Below are 21,245 nucleotides of genomic sequence, written 5' to 3'. Positions count from 1 at the left end.
AATGAGCGGGAGAGAGACAGGGAGGGATTGGGAAATGACCTCAGGTCGGAACCGAACCTGGGTCCCCGGATTTATGGTATGGCGCCTTATCCACCTGAGCCACGATGCCCCCGCTGCAGTGTTTTGGGGAAGCTTGGCACAGGCCTTGTCGTGCAACAACCAACCAGCGATGTAGCACCTGGGATGCCCCACAACACCCTGACAAAGTCTGGCACGTCAGGATTTTTTCCTTGACGTTACTTCTCATCGACAACTTCTTGACCCGCCTCCCCAATGACATGCAAGGACGTTAGTGATGATTGATCAGGGTCAAATTTGTATTATTGTCAGTCTCCTGCCCAAGACACAAGAATTTATGGGACTATGCTTGATGAGTCTGACATGATGACCATCGTGAAAAAAATATTGTAGTCTGATCCCAGTACAAGAGGAATAACACGACAAAGATGTGTGGTTATTTTTGTATAACAGCAGTTTGTCCTGTGCAAAAGTCTGTGGCACATGTAAAGAAATGCTGGAGAGTAAAAATGGCTTAAAAATGATGAGATAAAACGTTTCAACATTTAAAAAAAAAAAAAAGCAAGCAGCAGTAAGTCGTCATAAATCAATAACAGGTCAATATTTGGTGTGAGACGACCGTTTGCTTAAAAAAAACAAAACAAAATAGTAGTCTCAGGTCCAGGGAGTGCAGTTTTATGCGGAAATGAGCTGTAGGTTTTACTGAACATCTTACAGAACCAGCCACAGTTCTTCTGGACACTTTGTCAGACTCCCTTCATTTTGCACCAAAACCCAGTAACCTTTATTATGTTTTCTTTTTTAATCTCGTGCTGCACATTTGGAACTCTAAAACGTTTTGATTTGATGTTCGTCATGAAATAAAAATCTATAACAAACTTTGTATGAAAATATATATGATAGGATTTAAGACTTCGCACAGTACTATACAAGATTTCAGGATTTTTAATATGATGTACTAATCCAGTACTGGAGATGTAAACTGGACATTAAAGTGCACATCACGGGTAAATTCAGGAGCAAGATCAATGTAATTCTCCTATTTTATATTCAACTTTGGTCAAATATCTGTAACATTCTCTGCAATTTTTTTTTTACCTTGCGCAATACCAGAAAAATTCAGTTGAAATCAAGCCATTTGAGGCGAATTGGTCCGCCTCTGAAAAAACTTGCCATTTGGATTTCCCGGCAAACATTGATTTTCGTGACGTCGCGTGCGGGACGCCTCCCTCTGAATCCTACGTCAGCGCTGGTTTGTTTATGAGAAAACGACCTGGTGGTTTTCTGCAAATTTCTTCGTTATCGCGCAATTATTAAAATGGTTAACAGATGTATCGTAGAAGGGTGGAGCAACACCAATCTTGACGGGATTAGTACTCATCGTTTCCCAAAAGACCAGACAATAAGAGAGAAATGGGAGCGCTTGGTCTACACAGGCTGTGCACTGAAACCGTGCAAAGCTCGCGCAGCCTGCTGGCGCTTCCGCAGGTAACGTCACGAATCTGGCTCCAGACTCCGTTGGGATTTTTCCAGATGTGTTTTGTTATTCTGCTGTAGACAGATGGCCTTGTGCAAAATTACCCTTCTGGATGAGTGTGTAAAGGGACAGACTTTCATAAAAATAAAAAATAAAAAACAACCAAAAATTGGTCCAGAATATGCACTTTAAGAGAAATGTGTGTGAAAGGTGTGAAACGTCTTGAGTTTAAATGATACTTCAAATGAAGAAAACTCCAGCACTGTCCAACTTAACATCTGTTTATCAAATCTAAATAACGTAAAGAGAGTGATCATTTAAATCTACGTTGTGGAACATAACCATGGAGAAAATAAAGAACGAACGCTGTCATAAATAGTCTTTTCCAATGTATATTTATTTTAAAAGCATGTTCCGTGATGAGGTTTCTCTTTTATCTGATGTGTAATCAACATTTCGTCACAAGATACAGAGGAAAGTGCATCTCTTTACAAACAGGCCAGTACAGCGGAAGTGCCATTTCACTTCCCCTTCCCCGCGTTCCCCCCTTAATTTTTGAATTTTGTTTGTATAATCGTCAGAGCAACAGAGTATCCTCGGCATCTTTAGTACGGACGACGGGTCTCACCTTTTTTTTTTTTTCCTCCCCCCAACTTAAATAAAGTCTTTAGATTGTGATTTTTTTTGCATTCTTCAGCAGGGAAACAGAACTGAACTCTAGGATGAGGGTCTACGATGCTTCTGTGGGCCCCCGTGCGCTCCTTCGCGAGAGGCGACGAGACGAGACGAGTCGAGCGTTCACATGTTGGTGCTCATTCGTGTTTGGCTGTTGGCGGGTGTCAGTTCACCTTGGCTGCCTTCTCTCGGAGGAGACTGCAGGAGATGAGTGGAGATTAGTTACGTGCCCATAATTCATTATATAAAAAAAAAATGTACCGTGATATACTGTACACCTTTTATTAGAGATCCTGATCATTACGTTTCTTACATCGTACAATGTATTGATAGTGCAGTGGTTCGATTTGTCTTCATTACAAAAATAAATGCATCACAGTTTGTTTTATTATATATTAGTTTCTATATGGTCTTGTGAAGGATGCATCGTGCTGTCTCGTACTATGGCTTTATTAGTGCTCTTATTATACACTCACCAGGCGGCCACTTTATTAGGAACACACATCCACCTGCTGTTCTGTTTTATGCCATTCTTTAATCAGCCAATCCCTTGACAGCAGCACGGTGCATCAAATCATGCAGATACAAATCAAGAGCTTCAGTTAATTAACGTTCAAACATCAGAATGGGAAAAACTGTGATCTCAAAGTGTGACTCTCTTTCTTTCACTGTGGTATGGGTGTGAGCCAGATGGACTCGTTTGAGTATTTCAGAAACTGCTGATCTCCTGGGGTTTTCACACACAACAGTCTTTAGAGTTTACACAGAAAAAAAAAAAAGTGCGAAAAACAAAAAACACTGAGTTGAGTGAGCGACAGTTCTGTGGGTGGAAACAAACACCTTGTTGATACAAGAGATCAGAGGAAAATGGGCAGATTGGTTCGAGCCTTTTTTTTTTTTAAGGAAGGATATAGCAGCTCATATAAATCACTCTTTACAACCGTGGTGAGCAGAAAAGCATCTCAGCAGAAGACCACATTGGGTTCCACTCCTGCAGCCAAGAACAGGGATCTTAGAATCCTATTAAAGTGGCCGGTGAGTGTATACAACAAATAATGGAGGGGAAGAGTGACAGCGCAGACATGGAATTACCTTAACATGGATCTGGTTACGTAGTACTGCTGCCCTCAGGATCATGGCTTTGGTTCGTCTCTGAAACTCCTTCCCCATCTGCAGCGATTTCTCGAACGTAGTGCTCCTCTGATCCACGTCACGTGCGTACAGGATCTGCAGACCGACACACACCCAGAACTCAAAAACACAGTGCATTTATTATTAAATCACCTTAAATTCCTGTCTCATTAATTATATACACGCAAGAAGGGAACGCTCGGTTCATGATGAACTCAAGTCTCGATCTTTAAAGACGGAATACATTTTAAATTCCTGTTGATATGGGCTTCAGATGTATGGTATTTATGACCCAGATGTCATATGATCGTTCCGAGCAATTTACTGCAACCAATCAGCATTGTCGCTTCACAGCATCTTAATGGAGTGATTGAGGTGCGAGTGAAAGAGAGAACGTGCCTTGCTGTGAGAGTCGATACGAGCGTTGATAAGTCCCTCCAGGATCAGCTGAGTGAGTTCATCCTCCAGTGCCGCCACTGTGGTGTTAAACGCCAACGCCATCTTATTCATATCTGCAGATACGTATGGACTGAAGTACTGAATGGGGGGAAAAAAAAAAAAAACCACACACACTTCAGGGATTACATCTTCATGGGTGCAAGTATAAAATTTTCAGAAACCTGAAAAGTCTGACAAAGTCAATTTTTTTGTGGCTACTGCCTCATACGCGCATATGTAAGAGTATAACAATCACGCACTGCACATGCGCATACACGTGTTCCGATTAAAATGGCCAGTGAGTGTATACAATTCAGCTCACCATTCGAAATAAATGGACTAAAGAAATCGCTTTCAGACATGTTTATGCTTATTACAGAGGGAAAGTGTGTTCCACTGAGCTCTAACGCCGGGCCATTTCCGGGAAATAAGAGTTTCAGTCATGGTGACAGCGTGCGTATGTCAACCTTAGTTCGGAGGTTTCAGTTTCGAAAACTGTAAGAGGTAAAATAATAAAAGTACAAACACTTGGTATATTTTACTTCTGTGATTTTTAAATTGTTCATTCTTGGATTACGCTTCATTTTTGTGGCTACTGCCTCATATACATGTTATTTCCCAGCTGGGAGGTCCGTATGGTGAAATACCGTGACCGAGGTCTTGAAAGTACTGAGCGAGGCCCTTTGGGCCGAGGTCACGGTATTTCACCATATGGACCGACCTTAAGCTGGTAAATAATATATATATTTTTTCTTTACCAAATTCTAACAGAAAACGAGAGCACCCGAAAGAGAAACCAAGCCGAGCCGCCATTTTGAATCCTCATTCACGGCTGTAATGCAAATTGCTTCCTCCTCGGTATACAAGTGCACTTCCATGGCAGGAAAAAAACTACATTTTGCCGCCTATGTAGTCCCCTATTTATACAAATAGGAGTCATTCAGGATTCAGCCATGTTTTTGCTCGGCGTTAGCAAGTTACAAGTTTTTAGCTTTCTCCTGAAATGTTTTCTTTCTTCTTCCTCAGGGTAGTAAAACTCGCTTTCGCTGTGAACACTGTCGTTATCGCTATCCATGCTGTAAAATTAATGCTATTCTCCTGAGAAATGCTGGCAAAAATAAGATTTTTGATAAGCTTATAAAAAAAAAAATAAAAAGATAAATGTTGACAAAAAAATGCTACTATGTTTGTTGTTGTGAACGAGCGAGTCGCCACAGGTCCGTAACCAGGGTCCGTACCGTCGGATACGGACCTGCTCACCAGCCAATCAGACTGCAGGATTTGGACCGGGAAAAAAATAAATAAAAATAAATAAATTTTATATATATATATATATATATATATATATATATATATATATATATATATATATATATATATAAATAAATAAAGTATGGACATGAGATCAGAAAATTTTATTTATAAGCAGTAGCCACATGGACCCACAGGGTAGAGTCCTGCACTGGGTCGGGTATCCGCAGGTATGGCCAGATAGTTGCTGAAATGGGCGGGTTTTTAACGATCTGGAATTTTACGGGCGGGTATGCGGGCGGGTAGTGATCACACACGAGCAGGTATCAGATGCATCAAAACTGTAATAGGCCTATATATTCACAGTATAAATTAGACTATTATAATAATAATAATAATAATATCACGATCATGTACAAATGGCCATAATCACAATGTGCTCAGTAGGCTGCTACAATATTTAACGTATAGCCTACCCTACGTCACTAAACCGCGACCGCTGCAAATTTCTAGCATCAGCATGTCGGATGAGATAAAACTGAAGTTGGCTAAGGGTACATATAAAATAGTTAACAATGATTCTTCCAGGGCGAAGTCTGAAATTTGGAATAAATTTGGCTTGATAGCTGATGAAAACACCACAGTGACTGGATATGCAGCTTGTAAAGCATGTTACAAAACCCTTGCGTATGACAGTCAGGAACTGGGGACGTCTTCCCTGAGGAAACATGCCGAGATCTGCACAAGGACTACAACCACAGGTGCCACCAGCAGTTCAACAATCGAACATTTTTTCCCCAAAGCTACAAACTTCCAAGGAGGGAGGACAAGGAGACCATAGCGCAGTTGGCTGTGAATTTTGTGAGTTGGGACATTAGGTCCTTTGAGACAGTGAATGGCGTTGGATTTTTGGAATTGGCTCAGGGTTTAATCAATGTCGGAGCGCGGGCAGGTGCAGTGGATGCACAGCAACTTTTGCCCGATCCAACCACTGTCTCTCGTAGACTTAAGAAGTGTGCCAATGACTTCAGACAAAGCATTACTCCTGAGCTAAGGTCACAAATGACTGACTGTAACGGGGCTGTTACGCTTGATTTCTGGACTGATGATTTCCGAAAAGTAGGCTCTCTCTGTGTGACCATACATTACATTAACAAAGATTGGGTGCTGAAGGAGCGAGTGCTTTGCACCGCGGAATGGGACAGCATGTTACGCAAAACAGCTGACAACATTAGGCCAGTTTTAATCCATGCACTCCGTAAATTCGGACTTGAAGAGTTTTTTCCTAAACTGGTGTATGTAACTGACAAAGGCTCAAACATTGTCGCTGCTCTCTGTACAGTCACCAGGTTGAATTGCACAGCACATACCCTGAACACAGTACTGCACACCACACTTGAAAAACACACAGACAGACAAAGGTGAGTTTGGTGAAGAGATTTCTGGATTCATTGAGTCTGCCAAATCGCTCATGACTTATTTTAAGCAGTCACACCTCCTGAGTCGTCTGGAGAAAACGCTGAAAGCATCCGTGGAAACACGGTGGAACTCGCTTCACACAATGCTTGACTCAATCAGCAGCCAGTACGAGGCCATCCATGTTCTCTTAGAGGAGCGAGGAGTAGAAGACCGTTTGACCCCCATTAGCAGGGAGACTTTGCACGAAATTGTGGCTTTTTTGGCACGATTCAAAGACGCAACCAAAGCCTTAGAAGCCTCCAAAACTCCCACCCTTCACTTGACAGCTGTGTGGTTGGAGTGCCTAAGACGTCACCTACAGCAGTGTTCGACTGACAGCACGACATTGTCATCGCTGAAGGAAAAATGTCTCAAGGTCCTTGATGAGAAATTTCAACTATACCCCCTGCACAAACTGGCTATGTTTTTACACCCAAAATTGAAAAGCCTGAAGCTGCTGCCCAGTGGGTCTGACATAATCGGAGTTCACAATGAAGCTCGGCATCTTGTGGAAGGTAAGATATCAAGTCTGTAGTTCATACATAAGCCTATTTGTTTTTTAGTATGAACAAGTAGATTTTAATTTTCATCACATTTATTATTGTTTCTATTTCAACAGAGCGCCGTGAGAAACGCGACACCACACCAGGCCACAGCACCGCCGTTGTGAACCAAGCAGTGAAAACACCCCGTCTGTCTCCATCTGATCATTTATCCGATGTGGAGGATTCCAGCGATGACACCGAGCCGAACGAAGTTTCAGCATACATTGAACTCAAGCCACCTAAGGGGGATTCCTTCGAAGTCCTTTTGTGGTGGAAAGAACATGAAAAGGATTTCCCCAACTTGGCAATGACTGCGCGAGGTGTTCTCTCAGTCCCTGCATCCAGCACTGCGAGTGAGAGAGACTTTTCCTCTGCTGGATTTGTGATCCAAGAACGGAGAACGCAGCTCAAACCTGGGACTGCGGACGATATACTGTTCCTTCACAGTAACCTTGGATCAAATTAAGGCAGGCCTACATCTGCTATCTGATTTTATTTTGCTTTAAACTGACACTTTTTTCCATTTTCCGTTGTGTTATTTAGGGCTCCGGTACAGGAAATGCCCGTGTTTACCGTTACTTTTACTACGAAAATCTGAAAGAAAAGAGGAACAAATTGAGTGTATTTTTCCATACTGTCACATTTAGGGTGTTCACACGGCACATATTTGCATCGATGCTGCACCAATGTATTTTGTTGCGATACATCTTACACCGGTGTAAATTTTGCGCAGCGTTCACACGTCACAACCCTGCTTACTAGAGAGAAGCGTGTTAGCACCGGTGCAGCCCCACTTACGGTCACACGGCAGTTTTTGCGACCGTGTTATAGTAGCAAAAATTTTATTACTATCATTTCCTTTGATAGTAATAAAGTTTTGATATTTCCTTTTATTATTATCATTTCCTATCATTATTACTATCATTTCCGATAGTAATAATGCGGAAATGAAATATGCGCATGTGTGAAAATGTACTTCTTTTTCCCGGTTGTCATGGCATCACCAAGCGCCGGGAAAACAACGTGGATGAAGACACCAGTGTTGCCAGATATTGCAGACGTTTTCCAACCCAAAATATGTTCAAATCTGTCAAAATGCACTTAAAACTGCCAAATCTGGCAACACTGGAAGACACGCAGTTCTGTTGTTGTTGATATTCGCCATTTTGGAAGCGCAAAATACCAGGATGCAAATTATGCAATACCCTTATGTAATCAACTCTCCTCACACGTAGCGAGTCTACCCCTGTAGCGTTCAGACGTCCCATTTTATATCGGTGCTGCCCCGCAAACTAGCATTTACTCCGGAGTAAATTTCTTAAACCACCTCCCGAGCAGGGTTAGATTTGCACCGGTTTAAGCAGCTTTCAGGGGCTACACCGCTATAACTTTGTACCGTGTGAACGCTCTACCGGGGCAGCCCCGGTGCTACACCGGAGTAGAAGTTGCCGTGTGAACACCCCTATTGTTTTTCATTGAGAGGCACATCGAAAAAATAAAGTGCTCTATTACAATGCTTTAAATTGTGTGTTTTTTCACGGGCACGGGTGGGATGTTAACGGGTCTGGGCGGGTGCGGATTTAACTTTGATATAATCACGGGTTAATGGGTGGGTCCGGTGCTGTACTGTGCGGGTGGGTGCGGATCTCAAAAAATGGACCCATGCAGGACTCTGCCGCAGGGTACCTTTTTTTTTTTTTTCACGATATCTTCCTTCATACAAGTGCTACCGGGCGAGGTTTGTTTTGCTTGGTGACACTTCTTGTCTTAAAGGGCTGATGACACGAACATGACTCTATGCAATTTCTTAAATAAACTATACAACATGGCAAACATGTTAGATTTCTGTTATAATTACGTGAAAAGAAGCTGTTGTTACGCAAATATCCAACTTTTAATTGCACAGCGCAAGAAAACTGGGTCCGTGGCTCGCGGCCATGTTGTGACGTCAGCGGGAGAACACGCTGCGGTTCACTGGCTGTTCTACTCTGGTTCTACTCAATGGAAATGGCGCATGAAAACGCCGGTGAACTCTAGTGCTAGCTCTTCCTCTTCTGGGAGTCTAGAATTGTGTTGATCTCTTCCGAATAGAATTTATGATAGCCTACCCTCTTTACCCTTTGCCTCTCGTTGCTAGGCAGCAGTTACATGAAAGCCGCAAGCTTTCACAAGCAAATACATGACTGATATCACGCCGACTTTATGATTACATTTATGATTATCATGTAGAATCTATAGCTCTACATACCTTTATCTTATGTCGTTTCACAACACATGTTCTGACAGGAGGACTGTCTTTGGATCCGGCATAACTACTAGTAGACCCCCTCCGGAATACTGGCAATGTTGCCAGATTGGGAGGTTTCCCGCCCAGTTGGGCGGTTTCAAGTGCATTTTGGTGGGTTTTGAACATATTTTGGGCTGGAAAACTTCAGCAGTATCTGGCAACAGATACTGCTGACGTTTTCCAGCCCAAAATATGTTCAAAACCCACCTGAAACCGCCCAACTGGGCGGGAAACCTCCCAATCTGGCAACACTGTGTAGGCACTGCTGATGGTAGCAGCACACGTTTGTGCTGAACTGAACACCCAAGAGATTGTTTTAAGCTGGGAAGGGTGTCAAAACAATCCAAATCGAAGTGTTCAGAGCACAGGACGGATGTTGGCGAGGGCTCCCACTTGTCACGAGTGCGCCTGACTTGCTTCACCCACTTCGCATGCAGCTCGGGATCTCTGGGAAACTTGAATAAACTTACCCCATCCTTGTGGGTTTTGGAGCAAAAGCCGGCAACACAACGCGAAGGCATAATAACTATATATATATAAAATATATATGTCTAATAAAAATACTAATAATGATAAACTGAACACCTCTCGCATCAACAACAAACTGGTAAGTGAGGAGGAAGATTCTTTCGCTGACGTCATATAGCCCCTCCTCCTCCTTCGTCTCCTGGGTGCTGCAGCCTCGTCAAATTTGCCCAAATAGCCACGTTTTTTTATCATAACTTGTAAAATAGGCGCCTTCGTGAATTAATATATGGATCATCGGGAATTACTTTTTATGTTATAAAACATCGCCAAAGATGTCAAAAACGTGTCATCAGCACTTTAAGTGTTGCATATTCTCAAAGCAGAATTTCTCTCATTTACAACGGTACCAAAATGTCTGTCTCTCACACACACACACACACTTCACTATATTTTCTTTTAAAATTGTGTACTGGTTTTTATACTGAACTCAGTTAGTGTTAACGGCATTTCTTATATATATTAAAAAAAAAGTAGAAAAATGAAAGTGATTACAGGAAATTGCGCATGCTGACTGGTCGAGAAATTTGCATGTACTATTTCTTGATAATCACCTTGAGTAACTTGGCAAAATGGTGGCCAATCGCTTTGTCGCCATAAGTGAGGAAGAATTATAAACGATGAAAGAAAACGCTCTCCCTAAAAGCACTAAAGATGCTATGAAGTTTGGTCTAAAACTATTCCAACATAAGGCGGAATTGGGAGTGTAGATAAGTGACACAAATCTGCGCCGATAAAGTTTACATTTGCATGCTGCGTTTGAAGATTGAAATTTAAAAAAAAAAAAAAAAAAAAAACACCTTTTTATTTATATTAAAAATTAACCACCTCAGGCTCACCTTTCCCTTGGTGAATAATTGTTATATGGTGTATATAGCAGTCTGTAAATGAAGTTACGCAGTAGTGACAGCGTTAAAGAAATAAATGAAATTTCTAATTATTTAATGTACTTATTGCCAATTTATAATATTTTTATTAAAATAATCATTTACTTTATTTACCTGATTAAATTATTCTTTGATATACTATTAAAATAATTTTATTATTTGCAGTTTTTAATTAAACATTAGAAAATCGCATTATATGTAACTGAATCATTGATTAATTTAACAACAGATGACTTTACTATCAGGTTAAGATTTACACAGCCTGGGTCTAAACAGTGCATTTATTTATTTTTTACTTACCTGTATGAGGGCTCTGTTCCTGATCTGTGTGTACAGTGTTCTTACATGTGGAGCCAGATACATGTCTAGAAGGAGATTGTCCTAAAAACACAAAACACCGTCATGAACAGCCGTGTATACTCAGTGTAACGTCCATACTCCCGTAACATTAGAACAAGCAAAACACTTACCTTCATTTCATCCAGCATTTTCAGACAGGACGCGTACTTTGACTCGTAAAACTTGAAGATAATATCACGCACTTGGGGTTCCAACTCTAAAAATAACTTAAAGGAGCTGCAAAGGAAAATCATGAACTGCATAGTTACATACAGGTTAAAAAAATTAAGTACGTTTAACCTTCAAGCGACTAAACAACAAAGCTTTGAAATTGCAAACATAATGGCTAAGAAAAAAAATATATAAAAAAAAATGTCCATACCTGCTAGAGATGACATTACGCTGCAGCTCCTGCCTATCGAACGTAGCCAAAGCACAAAGTCCTCCGTAAACTGCTACGTTACTCGGGGAAAGAAGCTGTAAGAGCAGAGGAAAAGCTTTCAGAGCACAGAAAAGTATCAGCTCACAGAACACCAGACCCGGTGAACTTCCACTAGTTTCCCAAAGTAACACAAAAATACTACTCTTAACTCTTCCCCCCCGTTTCCGGTTGAGAGTACGTCGTGTGCGTTCTGGCTGCCGCTTCTCACCAGAGCTTTTTTTATTTTATTTTTTTATTTTTTAATTTTTCTATTTTCATTTATTTATTTCTGTGTGTTTGTGTAGTTTGATGTTTGTTTGAGTGTTTTGTCCGCTGGTTATGGTGTAGCTCCAGACCCAGTTTTGGGCGTCGGTTCCCTCCAGACCTTGGTTCGCCGCGGGCGATGCCTGTGCTCCCAGCTGTGGACTGCAGTGAGCCTGTTGCTCATTTTACTTCGTTCAATTCAGTTGGTCGGGTTCAATGCCCGAACTGATGATCACATCATCAGTTTTTCTTTGGCTAATCAGACACAAGGTACGCCACCACTCTTGCCGGAGCGGTTGGGGGTTAGGTGCCTTGCTCAAGGGCACTTAAGTCAATCCTGCTAGTCTGGGGAATCGAACCAGCAACCTTTTGGTCCCAAAGCTGTTTCTCTAACCATTAGGCCATGACTTCCCCTTTTACTTCGTGGTTGTCCAGCGCTCTGTGCTTTAATGCTTGGCGTGATGTTCCGAGCGATGTTGCTCGGTGGCGTCGCAGCGGCTGTGCAGGCGGTTTGGGACACACCAGCGCTCTGCGTGGTGGAGCTCCTGTGCTCGCTTTGTGGATCCATGGCGTGGTGTTCGAGCGATGTTGCTGACGGCGTCACGGCGGCGATGCTGGAGATGTGGGACTCGTTTTCGTGCGCCTTTTGGTGGGACTGTGGCTGCTACACCACGGGAATTACATCCTGACCCCTACTCGGTGGACTTTTAACTTTTTTAAATTTATTTTTTTCTTTGTCTATAATTGTAAAGCGTCCTTGGGTTTCTTGAAAGGCGCTATATAAATTTAACTTGTTATTATTACTCCTCTTAAGGACTTATGAAGGTTATTAAGCCTTTATAGCACACAGCGGCGGCTGTCGGCTTTTCCTGTAGCGTTCGTGATTTTTAAAGACGTATCCACTCTTAAGTGTAATCTTCATTCGTAAAATACCATCGTGCTTGTGGATACGTGAACATTCCTTTATTTTGAAAAAGGAAACACGGCGTGTTGATATTGACGTTTCTTAAGTTTTGTTAGTTATATTTTGATACTGACAGACCAGCTGAGGAGGTAGTGTGTCTGGAATTATGGCTAGCTATCAGAAGCGCCTGTGTCTGTTCTCACTGGATGAGATGGTATTTATGTGCACCACCACCGACAATACACCACGTCTGGAGGACACTGATGATCATATTTATGTAATGTCCCAAAAAAGCTGAAGAGTAATTTAGCCCACTTATATTTTTATGACTCGTTAGCTCTCTAGTGGGTCGTGGATAGCAATGACTGGTATAATCACTCACTAAACTGATCAGATCGAGAATTATTATTACATGGCTCATTTAAAAAAAAAAAAAAAAAAGAGGGGGAATCCATACCATGTTTAGTCAGAGAGACCTATTTTTATTAATCTTGTTCATTATCTTCTCAGCTGATTTCTTATTATCCATGTGGTTTAATAGTATTTGATACATAATTCAATATTTCATTATTTACAAAAATGTATAATAAACACTACTCAGACACATTAAGATGATTTAAAATGTAATGAATATGTCTGCAGTACTGCTCAAAACTGAAATCCAGACTGAACCTCGCAATAAAAATAAGGTTTAGGGTTTATGTAAAGCTCTGATAATTATTATCTGTAAATGTTCCTAATACATTAAAATACAATTCACGCTCTTTCAAAAAACACAAATCTATAATTATCATTTTTCAAACTAACACTTTGTTTATAGGAAAAAAAAAATTTTTTTTTTCATTGAAACATCTCTCAGTGAAATGGTGCAGCGCTGTAGCATTCTATCAGGGTGTGGAGAGTTAAGAAAAAAGCCGAACCTCTGGGAAGTCGCAGTGGTCGAAAGAGGCCTGCAGGAAGCACTTGGCAGCAGGTTTATATTTTCTCGAGGCGAGTTCTGCCAATCCTGTCGTGGGAAAGAAAATTTTATTACAGCTCTGCAAAAAAAAAAAAAAAAATCAACTAGTCAGCGTAAGTGAAAGAGGCGTGGCCTGTGTGAGAGAGTCCTTGAGGTATGGTTTCTTTGCCTGTCAGTCTTTGTGAAAGAGGCGTGGCCCCTGTCCTAGTTAGCATCAGTGAAAGAGGCGTGGCCTGTGTGTGTGTCCTTGAGGTGTGGTTTCTTTGCCTGTCAGTCTTTGTGAAAGAGGCGTGGCCCCTGTCCTAGTCAGTGAAAGAGGCGTGGCCTGTGTGTGAGAGTCCTTGAGGTGTGGTTTCTTTGCCTGTCAGTCTTTGTGAAAGAGGCGTGGCCTGTGTGTCAGTCCTTGAGAAGGGGTTTCTTTGCCTGTCAGTCTTTGTGAAAGAGGCGTGGCCCCTGTACTAGTCAGCGTCAGTGAAAGAGGCGTGGCCTGTGTGAGAGAGTCCTTGAGGTGTGGTTTCTTTGCCCGTCAGTCTTTGTGAAAGAGGCGTGGCCCCTGCCCTAGTCAGCGTGGTGAAAGAGGCGTGGCCTGTGTGAGAGAGTCCTTGAGGTGTGGTTTCTTTGCCTGTCAGTCTTTGTGAAAGAGGCGTGGCCCCTGCCCTAGTCAGCGTCGGTGAAAGAGGCGTGGCCTGTGTGAGAGAGTCCTTGAGGTGTGGTTTCTTTGCCTGTCAGTCTTTGTGAAAGAGGTGTGGCCTGTGTGAGAGAGTCCTTGAGGTGTGGTTTCTTTGCCTGTCAGTCTTTGTGAAAGAGGCGTGGCCTGTGTGTGTCTCAGTCCTTGAGGTGTGGTTTCTTTGCCTGTCAGTCTTTGTGAAAGAGGCGTGGCCTGTGTGTGAGAGTCCTTGAGGTGTGGTTTCTTTGCCTGTCAGTCTTTGTGAAAGAGGCGTGGCCTGTGTGTCAGTCCTTGAGGTGTGGTTTCTTTGCCTGTCAGTCTTTGTGAAAGAGGCGTGGCCTGTGTGTGAGTCCTTGAGGTGTGGTTTCTTTGCCTGTCAGTCTTTGTGAAAGAGGCGTGGCCTGTGTGTCAGTCCTTGAGGTGTGGTTTCTTTGCCTGTCAGTCTTTGTGAAAGAGGCGTGGCCCCTGCCTTAGTCAGCGTCGGTGAAAGAGGCGTGGCCTGTGTGAGGGTCCTTGAGGTGTGGTTTCTTTGCCTGTCAGTCTTTGTGAAAGAGGCGTGGCCTGTGTGTGAGAGTCCTTGAGGTGTGGTTTCTTTGCCTGTCAGTCTTTGTGAAAGAGGCGTGGCCTGTGTGTCAGTCCTTGAGGTGTGGTTTCTTTGCCTGTCAGTCTTTGTGAAAGAGGCATGGCCTGTGTCAGTCCTTGAGAAGGTGTTTCTTTGCCTGTCAGTCTTTGTGAAAGAGGCGTGGCCTGTGTGTGTCAGTCCTTGAGGTGTGGTTTCTTTGCCCGTCAGTCTTTGTGAAAGAGGCTTGGTTTGTAACCCTAACACAAACTCTTTGTATAATTCTAAATCAATGTTGTGTGTCATATCACACTGAAACAGCTCTAAACTGCTTCACTGAGGTCTGGATCATCTGATTTAACTCTTTCATAGCTTGGATCATTGCTCACGGTTTGTTCTTTCAGAGTTAATTTAATCGACTGACACTGCAACTTCTCAGTCCTGTATAAACATGAGAACAACGTACCTGCAGCACATTTTAGTTTGGTGAGAACAGCTTGGTTTTGACTATCTCTCTCCCCTCGTTGCTGTGAGGAAAAAGAAAAATATATTTTTTTTTTACAGCACCTCCTTCACATTATCATTATTTATCCAACCCAATCTAATCAAACTGACTGGCAGCTTTCACCAACCTCTGCTATCTCTGGAGTGGATTCAGCCTTGCTGACATAGCTAAGTACATGAGACCAGTTTTGGAGGTAAACGCTAACCTGTAAGGAAAAGTGACAATGCCCAAACGTGAAAACCGATTCACACATTTTCAAAAACATAAATAATTCTCACTCTCAATATGAAGGTTTTATCATCAAAACAGAGCTCGTTAAGAGATCTTGGCTCACCTTGATTACATTAAGACACATGTTGATGACGTGCTTGGCGCTTGTGCAGTAGTCTCTGGCTCGGGAGTAACACTTCAGGGCGTTGCTGAGGTCACCACAGTCCAGGTAATGATCTCCGAGATCATCGTGACCCCTCCTACACAGATCAGAGCGCTTCTTGTTTAGCATGACCGCATAAGGAGACCAAGTACCCAACTGGTCATTTCTGTGCTGGCATTCGACTGAAGTTACTCTGGATGAAAATATACGCCGAGCAAACACGCGAATGTGCAGTGGCAAGTGTGTGATGAGCAAAAACGAACAGGAGCAATTAGAGAGAGCGTAGTGTCTAACTTTTATGGGAATAAGATGTAAAGTGATTACCAAAACAACTGAGGGACTGTGATTCGTTCTGACTGTTGATTTGACTCTGCTGTAAAATTTGACGAGCAAATAAACTCAGCATTGAAAGTTTTTTTTTTTTTTCCCCCAAACTTCAAGCCACTGCTAAATAAAAAACATCTTATCGTTTAAAGATCTGGAAAATGTCATTCACGCCTTCAGTTCTTCCTTTATAGACTACTGCGGTTCTCTTTATTTTGGCGAGTCAACCTAAGAAAAAACATCTCTCCTGCAGAACCAAGTTCAAGGTTTCATCAGCATTTTTGAGACTCTTAAGTAATCAAGATCTCTTGTATATCGCACACAGGGCCGCATTAACCCTTGCCGAGGCCCTGGGCAGACACCCCCCCCCCCCCGCCTGTTGTCAACTGCGCTCAGCAAATTCACCCCCTCAGACGTGCCTGTCTAACTAGACACAGAAACTTAAATAATGACAGTGGCACAATTAGAAATACTATTGGCAGATTCTACCATAACAGAGGCCAGTTAAGTCCCATCTCCTTAAATTGCTGAATTGATTATTTTGATCATTCTATTAAGTTTTTCTAGTAGCATTTGGGGTCTTGGACATTCACAGTAAATTTTAGGACAGTAGTCCTGGTAACTAATTAATAAAAGCCTGACATGACAGACATGCTAAACGACAATAGAAACACATCGGTTTCTATCATCAAAATCTGACAGACAAACTAACGTCTACCGTCATATTCTGACAGACACTCTAGATGACAATAGCAACAAAACTGTTTCTTACATTATTAATCTGACAAATTTAGTAATAATATTAAATACCTCATCACTAGAACCAAATAATAAAATAAAATATTGAAATAAATAAGAAAATTTATTTTCAAAATTGAAATATCAACAATAATTGTCAGAACAGTGACGATAGACACGACTGTCACTTTCGTGGGGAAATAACACATTGAAATGGCCTGTCGGCTAAAAGGGTCACAAGTGGCTCTGATTTCTCTCAACTTACGATAGTTTTCCTCCAGAAAATTTTAAATATGAATGCACAAATATATTCTCAATGTTTCTATCGTCAGGATAGCTGACAGAAAATCTTACCTTGATTTATTTGATGAAATCTAGCTGTCAGAACTCCAAGTCTTGCCCGGAAGTAAATGTCTGCTGTCACAAAAATCATGTGTAGTAGAATTTCCTCTTTGCGTCAGTCAACATGTGCGTGGCGAGGGCTTGAATTTTGCTATCGCCAGGTGCATTTGACTGACAGACTGACGACAGCATTTTTTTAAAATAACTCTGGGCTTCTCTCGTGAACGAAATAGTTTTTTCGCTGTTAATCTATTTCAACTCTATCTGTTGACACCCAAAAATGATAAAGCCTGCTTCCACACGATAACTACCAAAGATCCATAATGGCTGAGTCTATCGTCAGGTCATCTGACAGAAATTCACTGACGATAGCAACAGGGATAATGAAAGGGATTTTTAAAATGGGAGTTATGTCTGTCAGATATGTCAAAGAAATAGAACTTTATTCTTTAAAAATCTTTTGATATACTCAGTGTATTTTTAAATGACGTGTGCTGTTTTAAAAGATCCAAATACCATATTTTCAATCTTGAAAATATTACCTCACTGAAAAAAGGACAAGAAAAATTTCTTATTTTGTGGGCAAGTGGTTAATGGATCCAGTTACGGTAGAATCTGCCTATTGAACGATAAAACTTTATATCCATCAACACCTATTTAATTGAGAAAAAGCAATGGTGAAAAAAATCCATCAGACATCACGGTTAACAAGTCTGGTTAACTAAAGTTTAGCCTCAAGAAGCCTTTGAATGAGTGAGTCAATGAACAACATGTCAAGAACAGTATTCAGAACAAGAACATTCATTTGGTATATAACCGTTCGTTTTCATTTTGGAATCCAGGCGACTTTTAACTTCTGAAAACAAAGAGCGATAAAGAAAGAAAAATATCTTGCTTCTCAGAAATAAATCTCAAAATGTTAGGCTATGTGAAACATTTCATCCTTTCACACACGTAATGTCCCAAACAGCAGTGGCACAGCTTTGCGCATTCAGTTTGACAGCCATGGGTCAACTTACAAGGGCACTTTCCTACTTTTCTGGAAAGCGAAGTCATTAATTAAATCATTGAACTCAAGCTGGTGTAGCGTGTGAAGACATGGTGGACAGTGATCATATTGACAATGACGGGTAATTTATGCAACGGGACAAGGTGGGCTTCCTTACGGGTGGCGAAATGCATCAAAAATGTTATCAATATGATCAAAACTTCTGAAAATATCGTTTCATATTTTCCGATCTCGCTACCTCCGAAGCCCCCTAGTGGCTGAGGCCCTGGGCAGCTGCCCATGAAGCCCATTAGGATAACGCGTCCTTGATCGCACCGATACTGGAGACTCTTTCCATAAATGTTCAGCATTTCCTCAGAGAAAACATCAGCATGCCAGGATTAAGCATTCTTCTTTGTTTGGAAAAAAAAAAAAAGATTAGATTTAGATTATACAACGCGTCCTACATGCAAGTCGCTCTGAATGGGCTGTTACTATAGAAACAATGACGCAGCTGACTAGAACGAGTGCATTAATATACACCTGTGATTTGCTGAAAGAGCTGCTGTTCTAGAAAGTTATGGCCCTTTTCCACTACCCTTTTTCAGCTCACTTCAGCCCGACACGGCTCGCGTTTCGACTACCTCAGAGCAGCACGACTCAGCTCGCTTCAGCCCTGCTCAGCACCCAAAACTCACACGGTTTTGGAGTGGGGCTGAAGCGAGCCAAACCGAGCCGAGTGGGGCTAGGGGCGTGAGGAGACACTCCCCTGTGCATTGATTGGTGAGGAGGAGTGTCCTCACATGCCCACACACGCCCCGCGAGCACGCTGGGATCTGTAAACACCGTAAACCCGGAAGAATTATGAATTACGAGAATTTCTGAAGCCTTATGCGCCTCGCCTCATCTATACGCTCTTGCCAGTATCTGTCCGCGTTGTCGGTGACAACAAGCCACAGCACCAAGACCAGCAACACTAACGACTCCATGTCCTCCATGTTTATTGTTTACTATCCGGGTCGTGAGACTACCGCTTAAAAGGTCACTGATGTCACTGTTTGCGCCGCCTAACGACATCACGTGACGTCCACCCACTTTCGCTAACTCCACCCAATGTGTCCACCCACTTCCAGCCAGCACGGTTCAGCGCGGTTGTAGTCGAAATGCAACTCCAACAGCCTCGCTCAGCTCGACTCAGCCCGGCACGGCTCAGCCCAACTCAGCCGCATTGGTAGTGGAAAAGCGGCATTAGAGAAAACCCATAGCTTCTAATCCGACTAATCAGATTCAGGAATTCAACACCAAGATGGTGGAAAAATGTATAAATGTATAAACAATGCCTGGAGAAAGTCTCTGCTGAGAGTTACTACTATTCACTTCATGCTGCTTTCAGTCAACAACAATAAAAATAAAAACCAGAGAGAGTACCTGATACTTTCTTTGATGGAGTTTCCCTTGTAGTTCTTTAGGTCGGTGTCGAGTTTCTCCAGTTTGAGCAGGGCTTTTTTCCGGGTCGATTCGGCCCAGGCTGTGTCGAGGGGAGGAGGCTCCACTGCTCCTTCAGGAACAGCGTCTGGTACTCCCTGCATTTCCCTGAGGGAAAAAAACCACACACCCCGTTTGTATATACAAATAACTGGGGGGGGGGGGGGGGGGGGGGGGGGGGGGGAAGTACATTAATTCTGACTCAAATGTTTTTACAACAGCCTTTTAGACCTGTGAATAAAATTCCACACTGTAATCTTATTTCATCTCTCTGTGACACAATGATTTGATTCAACTGCATCCATTTTGTGAAGGAAAATAAAAACCCAACATTCCACAACATCCAAAATATGTAACACTTTTTTTGTTTGTTTGGAAATTAGAAAGTTTTCAGACTTGACAAAAAAAAAAAAAAGTCAAATCAATCAGTATGCATACAGTGGTGCTTGAAAGTTTGTGAACCCTTTAGAATTTTCTATATTTCTGCATACATATGACCTAAAACAACATCAGATTTTCACACAAGTCCTAAAAGTAGATAAAGAGAACTCAGTTAAACAAATGAGACAAAAATATTAGACTTGGTCATTTATTTACTGAGGAAAACGATCCAATATTACATATCTGTGAGTGGCAAAAGTATGTGAACCTCTAGGATTAGCAGTTAATTTGAAGGTGAAATTAGAGTCAGGTGTTTTCAATCAATGGGATGACAATCAGGTGTGAGTGGGCACCCTGTTTTATTTAAAGAACAGGGATCTATCAAAGTCTGATCTTCACATGTTTGTGGAAGTGTATCATGGCACGAACAAAGGAGATTTCGGAGGACCTCAGAAAAAGCGTTGTTGATGCTCATCAGGCTGGAAAAGGTTACAAAACCATCTCTAAAGAGTTTGGACTCCACCAATCCACAGTCAGACAGATTGTGTACAAATGGAGGAAATTCAAGACCATTGTTACCCTCCCCAGGCGTAGTCGACCAACAAAGATCACTCCAAGAGCAAGGCGTGTAATAGTCGGTGAGGTCACAAAGGACCCCAGGGTAACTTCTAAGCAACTGAAGGCCTCTCTCACATTGGCTAATGTTAATGTTCATGAGTCCACCATCAGGAGAACACTGAACAACAAATGGTGTGCATGGCAGAGTTGCAAGGAGAAAGCCACTGCTCTCCAAAAAGAACATTGCTGCTCGTCTGCAGTTTGCTAAAGATCACGTGGACAAGCCAGAAGGCTGTTGGAAAACTGTTTTGTGGACAGATGAGACCAAAATAGAACTTTTTGTTTTAAATGAGAAGTGTTATGTTTGGAGAAAGGAAAACACTGCATTCCAGCATAAGAACCTTATCCCAACTGTGAAACATGGTGGTGGTAGTATCATGGTTTGGACCTGTTTTGCTGCATCTGGGCCAGGACGGCTTGCCATCATTGATGGAACAATGAATTCTGAATTATACCAGCGAATTCTAAAGGAAAATGTCAGGACATCTGTCCATGAACTGAATCTCAAGAGAAGGTGGGTCATGCAGCAAGACAACGACCCTAAGCACACAAGTCGTTCTACCAAAGAATGGTTAAAGAAGAATAAAGTTAATGTTTTGGAATGGCCAAGTCAAAGTCCTGACCTTAATCCAATGGAAATGTTGTGGAAGGACCTGAAGCGAGCAGTTCATGTGAGGAAACCCACCA

General features: G+C 42.1%; 1 protein-coding gene across 3 annotated transcripts in view; it reads right to left on the bottom strand.

The window, feature by feature from the left end:
• Positions 1-1,871: 1,871 nt before the first annotated feature.
• The window catches only part of gps1 (G protein pathway suppressor 1), a 32,585-nt gene continuing 13,211 nt past the window's right edge, over positions 1,872-21,245 (bottom strand). For all 3 annotated transcript variants that reach the window (XM_060902129.1, XM_060902127.1, XM_060902128.1), the window contains exons 4-14: positions 19,503-19,667; positions 15,644-15,779; positions 15,437-15,514; positions 15,271-15,331; positions 13,541-13,626; positions 11,414-11,508; positions 11,163-11,268; positions 10,993-11,073; positions 3,701-3,838; positions 3,263-3,397; positions 1,872-2,368 (exon numbers count right to left, since the gene is read on the bottom strand). In XM_060902129.1, the coding sequence (XP_060758112.1) occupies positions 2,294-2,368; positions 3,263-3,397; positions 3,701-3,838; positions 10,993-11,073; positions 11,163-11,268; positions 11,414-11,508; positions 13,541-13,626; positions 15,271-15,331; positions 15,437-15,514; positions 15,644-15,779; positions 19,503-19,667 (1,156 nt within the window). In that variant the 3' untranslated portion in view covers positions 1,872-2,293. The remainder of the gene's footprint in view (positions 2,369-3,262; positions 3,398-3,700; positions 3,839-10,992; positions 11,074-11,162; positions 11,269-11,413; positions 11,509-13,540; positions 13,627-15,270; positions 15,332-15,436; positions 15,515-15,643; positions 15,780-19,502; positions 19,668-21,245) is intronic.

Source organism: Neoarius graeffei, chromosome 20 (genome assembly GCF_027579695.1).
Source record: "Neoarius graeffei isolate fNeoGra1 chromosome 20, fNeoGra1.pri, whole genome shotgun sequence".
In the NCBI taxonomy this organism is placed as follows: domain Eukaryota; kingdom Metazoa; phylum Chordata; class Actinopteri; order Siluriformes; family Ariidae; genus Neoarius; species Neoarius graeffei.
Note: the sequence above shows the minus strand (reverse complement) of the source record. Positions and strands in the feature narration are given on the sequence as shown.